This window comes from Equus caballus, chromosome 11 (genome assembly GCF_041296265.1).
Source record: "Equus caballus isolate H_3958 breed thoroughbred chromosome 11, TB-T2T, whole genome shotgun sequence".
NCBI lineage: Eukaryota > Metazoa > Chordata > Mammalia > Perissodactyla > Equidae > Equus > Equus caballus.
In genome coordinates this window covers 44,844,897-44,857,008 of record NC_091694.1, presented here as the reverse complement: position 1 = coordinate 44,857,008, position 12,112 = coordinate 44,844,897, and the positions used below count along the sequence as shown (strand labels likewise).

The window sequence follows — 12,112 nt, the reverse complement described above, 5'->3', positions numbered from 1 at the left end:
CTAACTGGGGACTTCCTCATCAAGCCTGCTCTCTCTCTATAACTCTCAGACTATCAAAATATCTCTATTTCTATTGTGGGGAGAAAAAAAAAAAGAAGGTTAAGGACCTACTACCTCTTTACTGAATAGCTGAGTTTGAGGAAAAAGATCAGGGGTGGAATAGTAAACTAGATTAGGAGTTTGGCCCTATAATCTGATCACTTTCAGCACTGAAATCATCATCCTCTTTCCTACAAACCACCCCGCTCCTGCCCTTTTCTGGGTTCCTCAGCTCTAGTGCTAGCATCAGGGGTCTTCACTGTATTAAAAGTCAGTCATCTATGACTCTGCTCATTCTTGCATCACTTGTCAGTCATTAAATCCTGAATATTCTTCCTCTGCCTCATCTCAGTAATCTGTCCCTTTCTACTCCTCGTTCAGGCCCTCTCTGCTCTGCACCGGAGCCGACTGGTCCTTCATTCCCAGCGTCTCCCATCTGCCCCCACCTCTCCCCATCACATATCCTGTGTCCAAACTGAACTACTTGTTATTCCATAGACAAAACCCTTAATGGCAGCTCACGCAAGGGGTGCTCAGGTCAAACTCACAGGAGACCATGATGCAAACAGAACACTGGCAGTGACTTTCCATAATTATTACCCATGGGAAGCCAAAAAAGGACAGAGCAAGACAGGGCAGGGTTTGGAGTCAGACGGCTCCAGGGCTGAATCCCAGCTCCTCCACTCACCACCTCTGTGTCCTAGACCAAGTTCTTTAGCCTCACTGAGTCTCAGTTTCCTCATCTATAACATAGGTAATCATAAAAAGAATAATGATAATACCACTGAGTTCATAAGGTTGCTGTGAGGGCTAAATTAGGTCACTTGTACGAAAGAACTGGCAGAGTGCTTGGCACATGGAAAGAGCTCAACGAATACCAGTTCTCTCCTGAGTCCTACCTCTGCTTCCTGTGAGCAAAGCACTATCCAGCAAAGCAAACTGCTTTAAAATAAAACGTTGAATAACTTTAGAAGCAGCATAGTCAGACTGCTACTGCATCCCCCCTCGGCTGAAGGAGAGAGCGTGGTCCAGAATGACAGATTGGAATCACAAGGATATCGATGAGTAAGAAACCTGAGCACAGTAAACTCTAGCAAAAGGCACATGTGATCGTGTCAGCTGAGAATCGAGCTGAGCGCAGCACATCCTTGGGGAAAGAACCACAAATCCAAATCCCTCTCTGATGATACACAGCCTCCTCTCAAAGGCTATTTAATTCTGTAACGAAGCACACATATCAATTCGTTTCCTTTGATGAAAGAGTTCTCATCCTTTGACCCCTAGTTTGGTAGTTAAGATTCCTAACACCACCTTCCTGGGAGTAGAAGCAGGAAGAGCTAAAGATAAGAACAGCGACACTTGACACTTCCTCAGTGCCTAACTGTGTGCTCTGCATTATCCCATATAATCCCCATAATTCGACGATGTACACATGACTATGATCTCCATTTTACAGTGACGACACTGAGTTCCAGAGGGGTTAAACAGCTTGCTCAAGGTCAATAGTACGCAGAGGGCTTGGATCTGAACCCAGGCCACGTTTTTCACTATTATATCAAACTCTCTGTGTCACCCCGCCCCCACTGACCTCAGCTGAAGGCCTGTCCCTCCCCTCCCACACTCCATATTCTTGCCTATCTTGCCAAACGGCCAAAAAAGAGAACTGACGGATACTCAGAAATGTGACCTCAGATCTGTTCCTGGAGACGTAGGGAGACGTAGGGAGAAAAGTCTGTAAGGGTTTAGGAGTTTGTAACCAAAAAAAGTACGGGGAAAAAAACACTAACAACGGTTTCCATTCATTGAGCAACTAACACAAGCCTAGTACCATGCTCAGTGCTCATTTAATTCTTACACCAACTCTTTGAGGTAGATGTTACTATTCTTATTTTACAGTTGAAGAAACTGGATTCAGAGACATGACCTTACATTACGTAGCTGGAATTTGAGCCTAGGAGCTACCACTTCACAGTGCCTCCCATGGCGTAGGAGTGGGTGAGGCTGGATTCTCGGTCAGCGGAGGGGCCTCTGAATACATCACCAGAGGACACACATTTGTCGAGGGAGAACTTAATCAAAACCAGAAACATGCATCATAGCAGGAAACATCCCACCTCCTAGAACTGGTACCAGTTTTTCATGTGATACCAAGTTACATATCATATATCTTAACTGAGAAATATGTGACATAAACAAATGCGAGAGAAAGGAATCCAAAATGACTAGGAAACTATTTTTGGGAAAGAAAAAAGCTCTTCCTATTTAAAAACAGGGCTGCGAATGTAGGGCAGCAGGGACGGTGAGTCACCCACGTCTCGCAGCTCCTCCTGCACTGATCTAGAATGTCCCCGCAGGCTTGCTTTAGAGATGTGGGCGCTGTGGCTGGCAGCAAGTGGCAGAAAAAGCCCATTAATTCGTGTGACTGGACAAGAAGCTAACTTCCTCTTCTAGTGCAAAAAAGTCAGGAAGAAACCTCAACTCACCATTTGCTCCGATTTTTCTGCTTTGTCTTTGATATCTTTGATTTTACCAAAGAGTTGCTGAATAGCTTTCTGGGCCTCTTCAAGTGCCTAGAAGAAGAGAAATAAATAAAAAACAAGAAGCAATGCAAGACAGCACTAGTCACCACACTGTAATCAAGTCTAGCCTCAGAAGAAAATTAGCAGGAAGCTCTCTTGATTCACTGAACTTCGCTGACAATTTGACTGGACCAAGGCAGGAGAGAGAGTCTGCATTTGGATATGTACAAATACTCAGGATTCCTGCCAGTCTGCATCATAAAGCTTTAATTTAAAAAATAGACCATCTCCCTCTATCTCAGTGCTCGCTACATTTTATTGATGACGACAAATCAACAGGACACACATATCTGTGTGTGTGCGTGTGCGTACGTGTGGGTAGTAATCTTCAAAGCCTGCAGAGAAACAAAAGTGGCTCTACATTAGGGCAAGCTCTGAATTTTGGAAATTCTAGAAGATTGTACCTTCAAAAAAACCAGGACTGTACATGGGACTCCAGAACTGTGGCAAACTTTAAAGATATTTATAGTACCCCATTTGGAAACCTATGAAATGAAGTAGAAAGGGACACTCAAAAGCCAATGGTGAGCCAAATGCTTCCACTGAAATAAAAGCCTACAAAGATGGATGCCACACAGTAAAGCATTACAACCCACAGTAGCTTCTGCAAGCAGGAGAAGCAATATTCAGGGAGTTGTGAGGGTGCCAAAGCCACACACGTGTAGAACAGATGTACTTACAAAAGATGATGCAGCCAAAAGAAGAACTCACGCTTCATTTCATCAAAAGCACTTTATTTATTTTGGATTTAAGAGGGGCCTGTCCTATCTGGGTCTCACAAGCCCTTTATAAATGTAATGATAAGGCCAGTGTAACCCTAGAGCTGTGTGTGGCCATCTTTGCTTCCATAGGGAACAGCCAGCATCCCTGAGAAGGACACTCTTACAGGGGAAAGAGGAAAGCAAAGCTGAGATGAAGGGAGAACAACAAATGCCCTGACAGAATTATTTGAACTCCTGCATTCAGCTATACTCTATGGAAGTGCGACCTCTAAACCTGATACGTTTTCTTTTTTGCTTAGAAAACATCCTCAAAAAGCAAACTTGAGTTGGCTTCCTCTGTAGGAAATTCCTTGTTAGAGATAGAGATGGAATCTCCCTTTCCTTCCCAGGTATCTTGGGCTGTCCACGTCTTCTGATGTTGGGATTCCTTTCTCATTCTGGAGCTCTTTGCCCCACGTGTGGCTCAATCCCAAACATAGCTTTCTTTTGATCTTCCTCTGCCTCTGGGATTTTTTTTTTCTTGAGGAAGATTAGCCCTGAGCTAACATCTGCCACCAATCCTCCTCTTTTTGCTGAGGAAGACTGGCCCTGAACTAACATCCGTGCCCATCTTCCTCTACTTTATATGTGGGATGCCTGCCACAGAATGGCTTGCCAAGGGGTGCCACGTCCGCATCCGGGATCCAAACTGGTGAACCCAGGGCTGCCAAAGCAGAACATGCAAACTTAATCACTGTGCCACCTGGCCGGCCCGCCTCTGGGATTTACGGGCACTTCACACGTGGGGACAAGGACTTTAAGCAGTTGCACGTGACTATGTTACAGTTTCTGAAATGAATGTCCAGAAGCTCCTCTGAGAAGTCATTCCTTAGCCCAGTCTGAGGAATGGGTCAGAGTTGCCGAGTCGGAGGTGACACTATCCAAGCCGCTGCTCCACCACCTCCTGGGCAGGCAGGCTCAGTGTGCATCTGTTCCACGGGAGCGCGTCACTGACACCTACAACGGTTTGTGAACAAAGGAGCTTTTCTACCTGTAATTTCTACCACCTGGACACAGGTATTTTAATCATCAGAAGGTTTAGTCTCGGAACAAGAGTTGGCATTGCTGCCAGAGCCAAAAATTCATAACTTGGGAAATTTCACCTAAAGTGTAGGAAACAATCAAAGGGCCAATGGAATGGAATTGGGTCACAGGGAGCAGCTCCTTGCAAGCCCATTCCACCCCAAAGGATGCCTCATCAGCAACTGTTTCCACTCAGTTTCCCACCCTCCTGCCTTTCTCGTTCCAGGATTTAGCACCCTGAAATGGGAGAGTGAGAACCCCTCCATTTTCCAGCCAGAAGGCAGGAATTTGAGGCCTGCCTCCACTGTCACGTACTAGCTATACAACCTCTCTGGGCATCAATTTCCTCACCTGCAAAGTGGTGCCGATGGCACTAACTTCCAGGGTCGCTGGGAAGATTGACTGACATAATAGGTGTAAAAAGCTGCACAAATATTAGGTTTATTTCTAGGACTTATGACCAACCTGAGTAAATGCCTGCATGCGTATATGCATAGATAAATATAGACATACACAGTGTTCTCCTCTGCCCACACCTTTCCCTCGCATGCACAACCTCCAGGCTGCCCACTATCTGACACTTTCTATCCTAAGGCACTCCTTGGGCGAATCCATGCTGACTCACTCCACCTCCTCTTCCCTCCTAAGAATTCTCTTCCTCAGTGCTAACATCACCTCCTCAAAACCAGGATACAAGATTCTTTTGACCACTACTTACTGCTATTCTGCCCAATCTTAGATTTCATAAATTATGACAAACTAAAATCAAGTTCTAAGAAAATAACAATGGTAGAAAGGAATAAATTATCAGATGTCCATGTCCAACCAAAGGAGTAAACTTTCAAAAGAAAATGCTCAACACAGATACTGATTGTGTGCACATCTTTGTTGTCTCCCATGGCCAAGTTCAAATGCCATTTCTTCTCTATCTTTTCCCCTGAGTTCCCCTTCCCTCCCAACACCCTCTCTCCCATAAACACACACGCAGCACACAGCAGAATCAGTTCATTCATCTGGACGCCTGGGTTCTTTATGTATACTTAATATTTGTAATAACTTTTTGTGGGTCTATTTTTTGGGTGGAGTAGGAGATCCTAGAGGGCAGGGACCCTTATTCATTGTGACTCCCTGATACCTAGGGCAGTGCCCAGAATAATACAGTAGGACCTCAAGACATATTTTAGCTGAACTTTAAAACCAATCAATCATGGACTAAACACACACACAGACACAGACACACATACACACTCCATCTCTGCTCTCAGGAATAGTCAGGCAAGACATTTACCATAATTATGGTACCAGCATTTCAACTGTAGACGTTTTCTAAAATTATTATTTGGTGAGGAAGATTCGCTCTGAGCTAACATCTGTTGCCAATCTTTCTCTTTTTTTGCTTGATGAAGATTAGTCCTGACCTAATATCTGTGCCAATCTTCCTCTATTTTGTACGAGGGTCGCTGCCAACAACATGGCTTAATGAGTGGTGTAGCTCTGTGCCCGAGATCTGAACCTGCAACCCTGGCCACTGAAGCGGAGTGTGCCAGACTTAACCAATACACCACAGGGCCAGCCCCAACAGATTTTTTTTCTTTTTTAGGATTATGACCGTTTACAACCTTGTGAAATTTCAGTTGTACATTATTGTTAGTCATGTTGTGGGTACACCACTTCACCCTTTGTGCCCTCCCCCCACCTCCCCCTTTCCCCTGGTAACCACCTATCAGTTCTCCTTGTCTATATGTTAATTTCCACCTATGAGTGGAGTCATACAGAGTTTGTCTTTCTCTGTCTGGCTTATTTCACTTAACATAATACCCTCAAGGTCCATCCATGTTGATGTGAATGGGACGATGTTGTCCTTTTTTATGGCTGAGTAGTATTCCATTGTATATATACACATTATATCTTCTTTATCCAATCATCAGTTGCTGGGCACTTAGGTTGGTTTCACGTCTTGGCTATTGTAAATAATGCTGCGATGAACATAGGGGTGCATGGGACTCTTGGAATTGCTGATTTCAGGTTCTTAGGATAGATACCCAGTAGTGGGATGGCTGGGTCATAAGGTATTTCTACTTTTAACTTTTTGAGAAATCTCCATACTGTTTTCCATAGTGGCTGCACCAGTTTGTGTTCCCACCAACAGTGTATGAGGGTCCCTTTTTCTCCACAACCTCTCCAACATTTGTCACTCTTGGTTTTGGATATTTTTGCCATTCTAACAGGTGTAAGGTGATATCTTAGTGTAGTTTTGATTTGCATTTCCCTGATGATCAGTGATGATGAGCATCTTTTCATGTGTCTATTGGCCATCCGTATATCTTCTTTGGAGAAATGTCTGTTCATGTCCCCTGCCCATTTTTTGATCGGGTCCAACAGAACTTTTTTTAAGCAACATAAATCAGCTTTGTAATTCTCACATACTGAAAAAAATATACGGGGTTAATGAACCTAGGAAATTAGACAGGAAAACGTTTTTAACTTGAAATGCCATTAATTCTGTAAAGTTGTAGCTACAGTAGTAAATTATAGTAAATAATAAACAGTAGTAAATTGTTTTTATATACATGTATTTTTTCAGAACTCCATCTATCTCAGAAGCCCTCCATATATTCCCTCCCCTCCCCATTTAAGAAAGGTACTTTTCAATGATTGTCTCTTAATAAACTGTATCTTTACATTATTTCAGATTTTTTAAATGTTTCAGACTTCATATGGAGTTTTTATTATTTCAAACTCTTTTTTTTTGCTGAGGAAGATAACTAACATCCCTTGCCAATCTTCCTCTTTTTGCTTGAGGAAGATTGTCCCTGAGCTAACATCCATGCCAATCTTCCTCCCATTTTATATGTGGGACGCCACCACAGCATGGCTTGATGAGCAGTGTGTAGGTCTGCGCCCGGGATCTGAACCTGTGAACTCTGGGCTGTCAAAGCGGAGCGTGCAAACTTAACCACTATACCACCCAGCCAGCCCATGTTTCAGATACTTTTAAACATCAGTTTACACTTTTTCCTTCTGAGATAACTGCAAAATTGTTTTTTCTTTTGGCCATGTTCCTCAGGAACTAGAACTAATTTTAATAACCACTTTATTCAATCAACAAATAATATACTTAAGATGCAGGAATAAAAAATAGAATTTCTCCTCTCAAAGAGTTTATAATCCAGTAAGGCAAAGAGACAGGCTAATAACCAATAAGAATACTGAGACATGATAAAGATATATAGAGTGTCACTGGAGCCCAGAGAGACCATCACTAATACTGTCTTTTTTGTTTGTTTGGTAGAAGAGAGAGAAAGAAGCCCGTCTGAAGGTCACAACTTCACAACTTATTATTTGGGCCAGGGCGTTTTAAAATAACAGCAACAAGAGTAGTATGTACTAAATTACAATGCTATTTTTCAAATCCATAGTCTATCATAAACAAATTCTCACTTTCCAGCAACACAGGCCTTCACTGTCCTGTGACTATAGACTATCCATGTCTGAACTATTACTCTGAATTCCTGGGGCAGTTATAGTCCCAACTACATTAGTTAGCATTTCATCAATTCACTCCTTGTATCATCCAACAGATATTTATTGAAGATCTTCTAAGCGCCAGGCATTATTCTAAGCACTGGGAATCCAATGGTAGAAGACAAGACAGACATGGTCCCTCTCCTCAAGGAACTTACTTTGAGAAGTGGCAGGTAGGGGGAGATACTGGAATAACAACTAAATAAATAGAGAAGAAAATTTCAGTGTGTGAAAGGTACGATGAAGGAATTAAGCAGTGTGAGGAAAGTAACAGCAATGGTAGTCACAGAAGGTCTCGATTTAAAGATCTGGAGTAAGAGAATTTCAAGTAGAGAGAACAGCAAATAAAAGACCTCAGTGTTTGGGGGGATCAAAAAGTAAGGCAGTGGATGGCAGGGTAGTACGAGAGTGGTAAGTGTTAAGAAATAATTTGGAGAAGTAAGCAGGAGCCAGAGCATGGAGGGCCTCAAAGACCTGGTAAAAAGCATGGGGATTCTGTACTAAGTGCAATGAGAAGCCACTGAAGGGTTTTATTTTATTTTATTTTATTTTGAGGAAGATTAGCCCTGAGCTAACTACTGCCAGTCCTCTTCTTTTTGCTGAGGAAGCCTGGCCCTGAGCTAACACCCCTGCCCATCTTCCTCTACTTTATATGTGGGATGCCTACCACAGCATGGCTTGCCAAGCGGTGCCATGTCCGCACCCGGGATCCGAACCGGCGAACCCTGGGCCGCCGAGAAGCAGAACGTGCCAACTTAACCACTACACCACTGGGCCGGCCCCTGAAGGGTTTTAAAGAAGGGAGTGGCAGATGGTTTACATGTGTACAAGACCGCTCTGGCTGCTATGTGGCCAGGGGGCCGCACAGAGGCAGGAGTGAAAGCAGGAGAGAAAAAGCTGTGACGAAGCTGCTGTAGTTGTGTAGGTTAGCCACGGTGGAGGTCTAGCCCAGGTGGCCAGTGGCGATGACAAGAAGGGGAGCAATTTGGGATTTAGAAGAAGATATAACCTGCAAGACCCCCTGATGGACTGGATGTGGATAATGAGAGAAGGGGAAGAATCAAGGATTATTCTTAGATTGCGGTTTGAAAAGCCAGTGAATTATTCTATTTACTAAGCTAGGGAAGACAGGAGAAGGAACAGGTTGGACAGGCAGGTGTGTGTGGTGGTGGTGGGAATGGAACTCAAGAGTTCCCCTTTCAGTATGTTAAAAGCACACAGCATATTTGATATCAAGTGGGGATATCAAGGTGGAGATGAGCCTGGAGCTTGGACAAGAGGTGCAGGCTAGAGATTTAAACTCAAAAGTCATCAGTTCATAGATGCTATGAAGTCTGTAGGACAGGAAGAAGTCACCTAGGAAGAGAGTAAAGACAGAGAAGAGAAGAGAAGAGGAAACAGCCCAGGGCTCATCCCTTGGGCATTCCAACGTTCAGAAGTCTAGAAGAAAAGAAGGAGAGAGTAAAAATGCAAGAGAAAAACCACCAGTGACATGAAAGAAAACCAGGAACTGTAGTGTCACAGAAGCCAAACAAAAGTGTTCAAAGGAAGAGGAAAAGAGTGTAATCACATAAGAGCGTAATGTATGTAAGATTAGGACAGGGAATTGGCACTGAATCTAACAACAGGGAAGTCACTGACGACCCTGACAAGAGCAGTTTCAGGGGACTTGAGGGAATGGAAGTGGATGGTGATGACATGATGAAGTGGAGACAGTGCGTAGAGAGCAGGGGTCAGTAAACGATGGCCTGCGCGCCAGATCCAGTCTGCCACCTGTTTTCGTAAATGTTTTCTTGGAACACAGCCAATCCCATTCGTTTAGTATTGTCTATGAATATCTTCACCATATAATCCAGAGTCGAGTAGTTGCAAGAGAGACTATATGGCACCTGAAGTCTAAAATAGTTACTATCTGGCCCTTAACAGAAAAAGTTGGCTGACCCCTGGTATAGACTATTTTTCAAGAAGTTTTTGCTATGAGAAGACAAGAAAAATGACGCCATGGATGGGATGAAGGGAGGAACTTTTAAAGATGAGAGATGCTTGTGCATGTCTATTGTGGGAACCATTCAGCAGAAGAGGAGAAAGTGACCTGGCAGAGGGGAGGTAATGGGATAATTACAGAAGAGTAGGACTTTTTAATAATTTTCCTGAATTGTGTAGTGTGTATTAGCTCTCTACCAGGGCTGTAAGTTAGAGTGTGGACAAAGAATATGAATGGCATTCTTCTACCCCCTATAATCCAGGCAATCATCCACTCTGTTGCCAGAATGGCAGGCCTAGTTTATGACTATTGTCTTAATATAATTATTAATAGCTCCTTGCTCACTCTCAGAAGTGACTCTGGTGATAAATCATATGGTCACCTCATCTATAGCATCTAACCAAAGCTAGAGCACAGTTGGAACACAACAAATATTTGCCAACTGACTAAAAATACTGTGGAGCACTTTTCAGAAGAATACTGTTAAGTGCGGAGACTACTGCTCTGAATGAGGTGTGTTGACACCCATGGTTTGCCCTAACTTCAGGCACAGTTATAAGCAGTGGTTCAAAAACAGAGCATCATACTTTCTCTAACTGTTATCTATTTGGCTAATATGGTATCTAATGCCTAAGATGCTGCAAGGGGTCAGTAAATTCTAAACCCACTGAAGCCTCCTAAGAAATGTTGGGTCATGATGTAAAAAAGTATTACAGAGGCCTCTGCAGGCAACTGCCCACCAGAAAGGACTTACTTTTTGCGGCACGATTTGCACAGAATTCTGTGATGTTGTCGGTCACATCATGTTACAGTGATGTGCTCATGGGATTGTAACCACCATCTTCTAGCCAAACACCCTAAGATATAGGACATTCAGCTAAGAAAAGCAAAAAGGGCCACGTTCTATTCTTGGATCTAAGGTCTGAAGCAGTTTGCACGATTCCTTCTCAGAGAAAGGGTTTCTATTCCTATTTCTCCTTATTCTCAATCTGGCATCCTACCAGAACTGTCTCTGCTGAAGGTACTTTTTTCTCCTAGCAAACAAATAAGACTCACACAATCTTACATTTCACAGACTTAAAGAAAGATAAACTGTCTGCCAGATTCTTTGGGGGCTGGAATACTTTCGCTTGTTATAACAATGTACTAAATTTAATATAATTCATTTTCCAGAGTCAAAAAGGTACTTCTGAAGCATTCACTTCATCAAGCAAGTCTATTCTCAACACACATCCTAATATTTGATATCTAATGTCTGATAATCAATTACATAGGAAGAATGTTTTGCAATTAGAAGAACCATAAGACCTATAAAAGGTTAAGATTTTATTTTTAAAAAATACTAAAATACTTTTACTTAGTACCTGGCTAATAAGAAAATGTGCTGAAAAGAAAGATTCTGGCACTGTCCTTAGACACTCTTTAAAATAAAATGGGGCTACTTTTCCATTCCAAGCTGTATGTAGATTAAAAACAAAACTAATCACCCCAAAATGTCTGCTTTCAAACTATCCTTACCGGAGTTTCTGAATTGAGCACTGCCGCAGGGCTCCAGTCTGCATTCAAGGGTGTTACTAGGAAGCAGTTACTGTAGTGGTCCTCTTTAGCAACTCAAATTCTGCAGTTGGGAGATGCAGAGCAACCCACTGAGCTAGCCTAGAAGACTCAGCAGAACCAGTTACGCTATCTCCGTGTTTTCGTGCATCATTAACTGTAACCATTATTCTTAATTCTCCTTGCCTCCTGACGTAGACTCTGAACAGGCTACCAAAGCCACACTAGGTCATGTGTGCAGGAGATAAGCAGTGTGGAACTTGGCGTAGACTCTACTGCTTTCTTCTTCTTTCGTCTTTTTAATTTTTTTTTAGAATTGTTGTCTGCCACCTGTGTAGATAGAGGGGGTCGAAGCCAATGGAAGTGCCTTGAGAAGTGAACATCCCCTCTGGCTCTTAGAGGCATCTAATCTTGCAGTTTGCTCTATTAGAGAATCACACTGCCTTTATCCTGTGAGTCCACAGGCAGCTGTTAAGAGATTTTAAACTGAGATCCCATTTGTTGCCACTGAGGAAGGAGGAAAAGGTTGCTCATTTTCAGAACTCGAATGGCTTTATGTTCTTTGAAAAAATGAGATGCTAATATTCAAGGTTACTGGGAAGAAAATTTATTTTTCCACTATTCTGCTATCATTTTTGTTGTCTAAC

At 42.9% G+C, this 12,112-nt stretch overlaps 1 protein-coding gene across 1 annotated transcript in view; it reads right to left on the bottom strand.

Moving 5' to 3' along the window:
• VPS53 (VPS53 subunit of GARP complex) overlaps nt 1–12,112 on the bottom strand; it is a 138,118-nt gene that overhangs the window by 100,208 nt on the left and 25,798 nt on the right. The window contains exon 5 of the mRNA XM_023653179.2: nt 2,523–2,609. Coding sequence (XP_023508947.1) covers nt 2,523–2,609 — 87 coding nt within the window. The remainder of the gene's footprint in view (nt 1–2,522; nt 2,610–12,112) is intronic.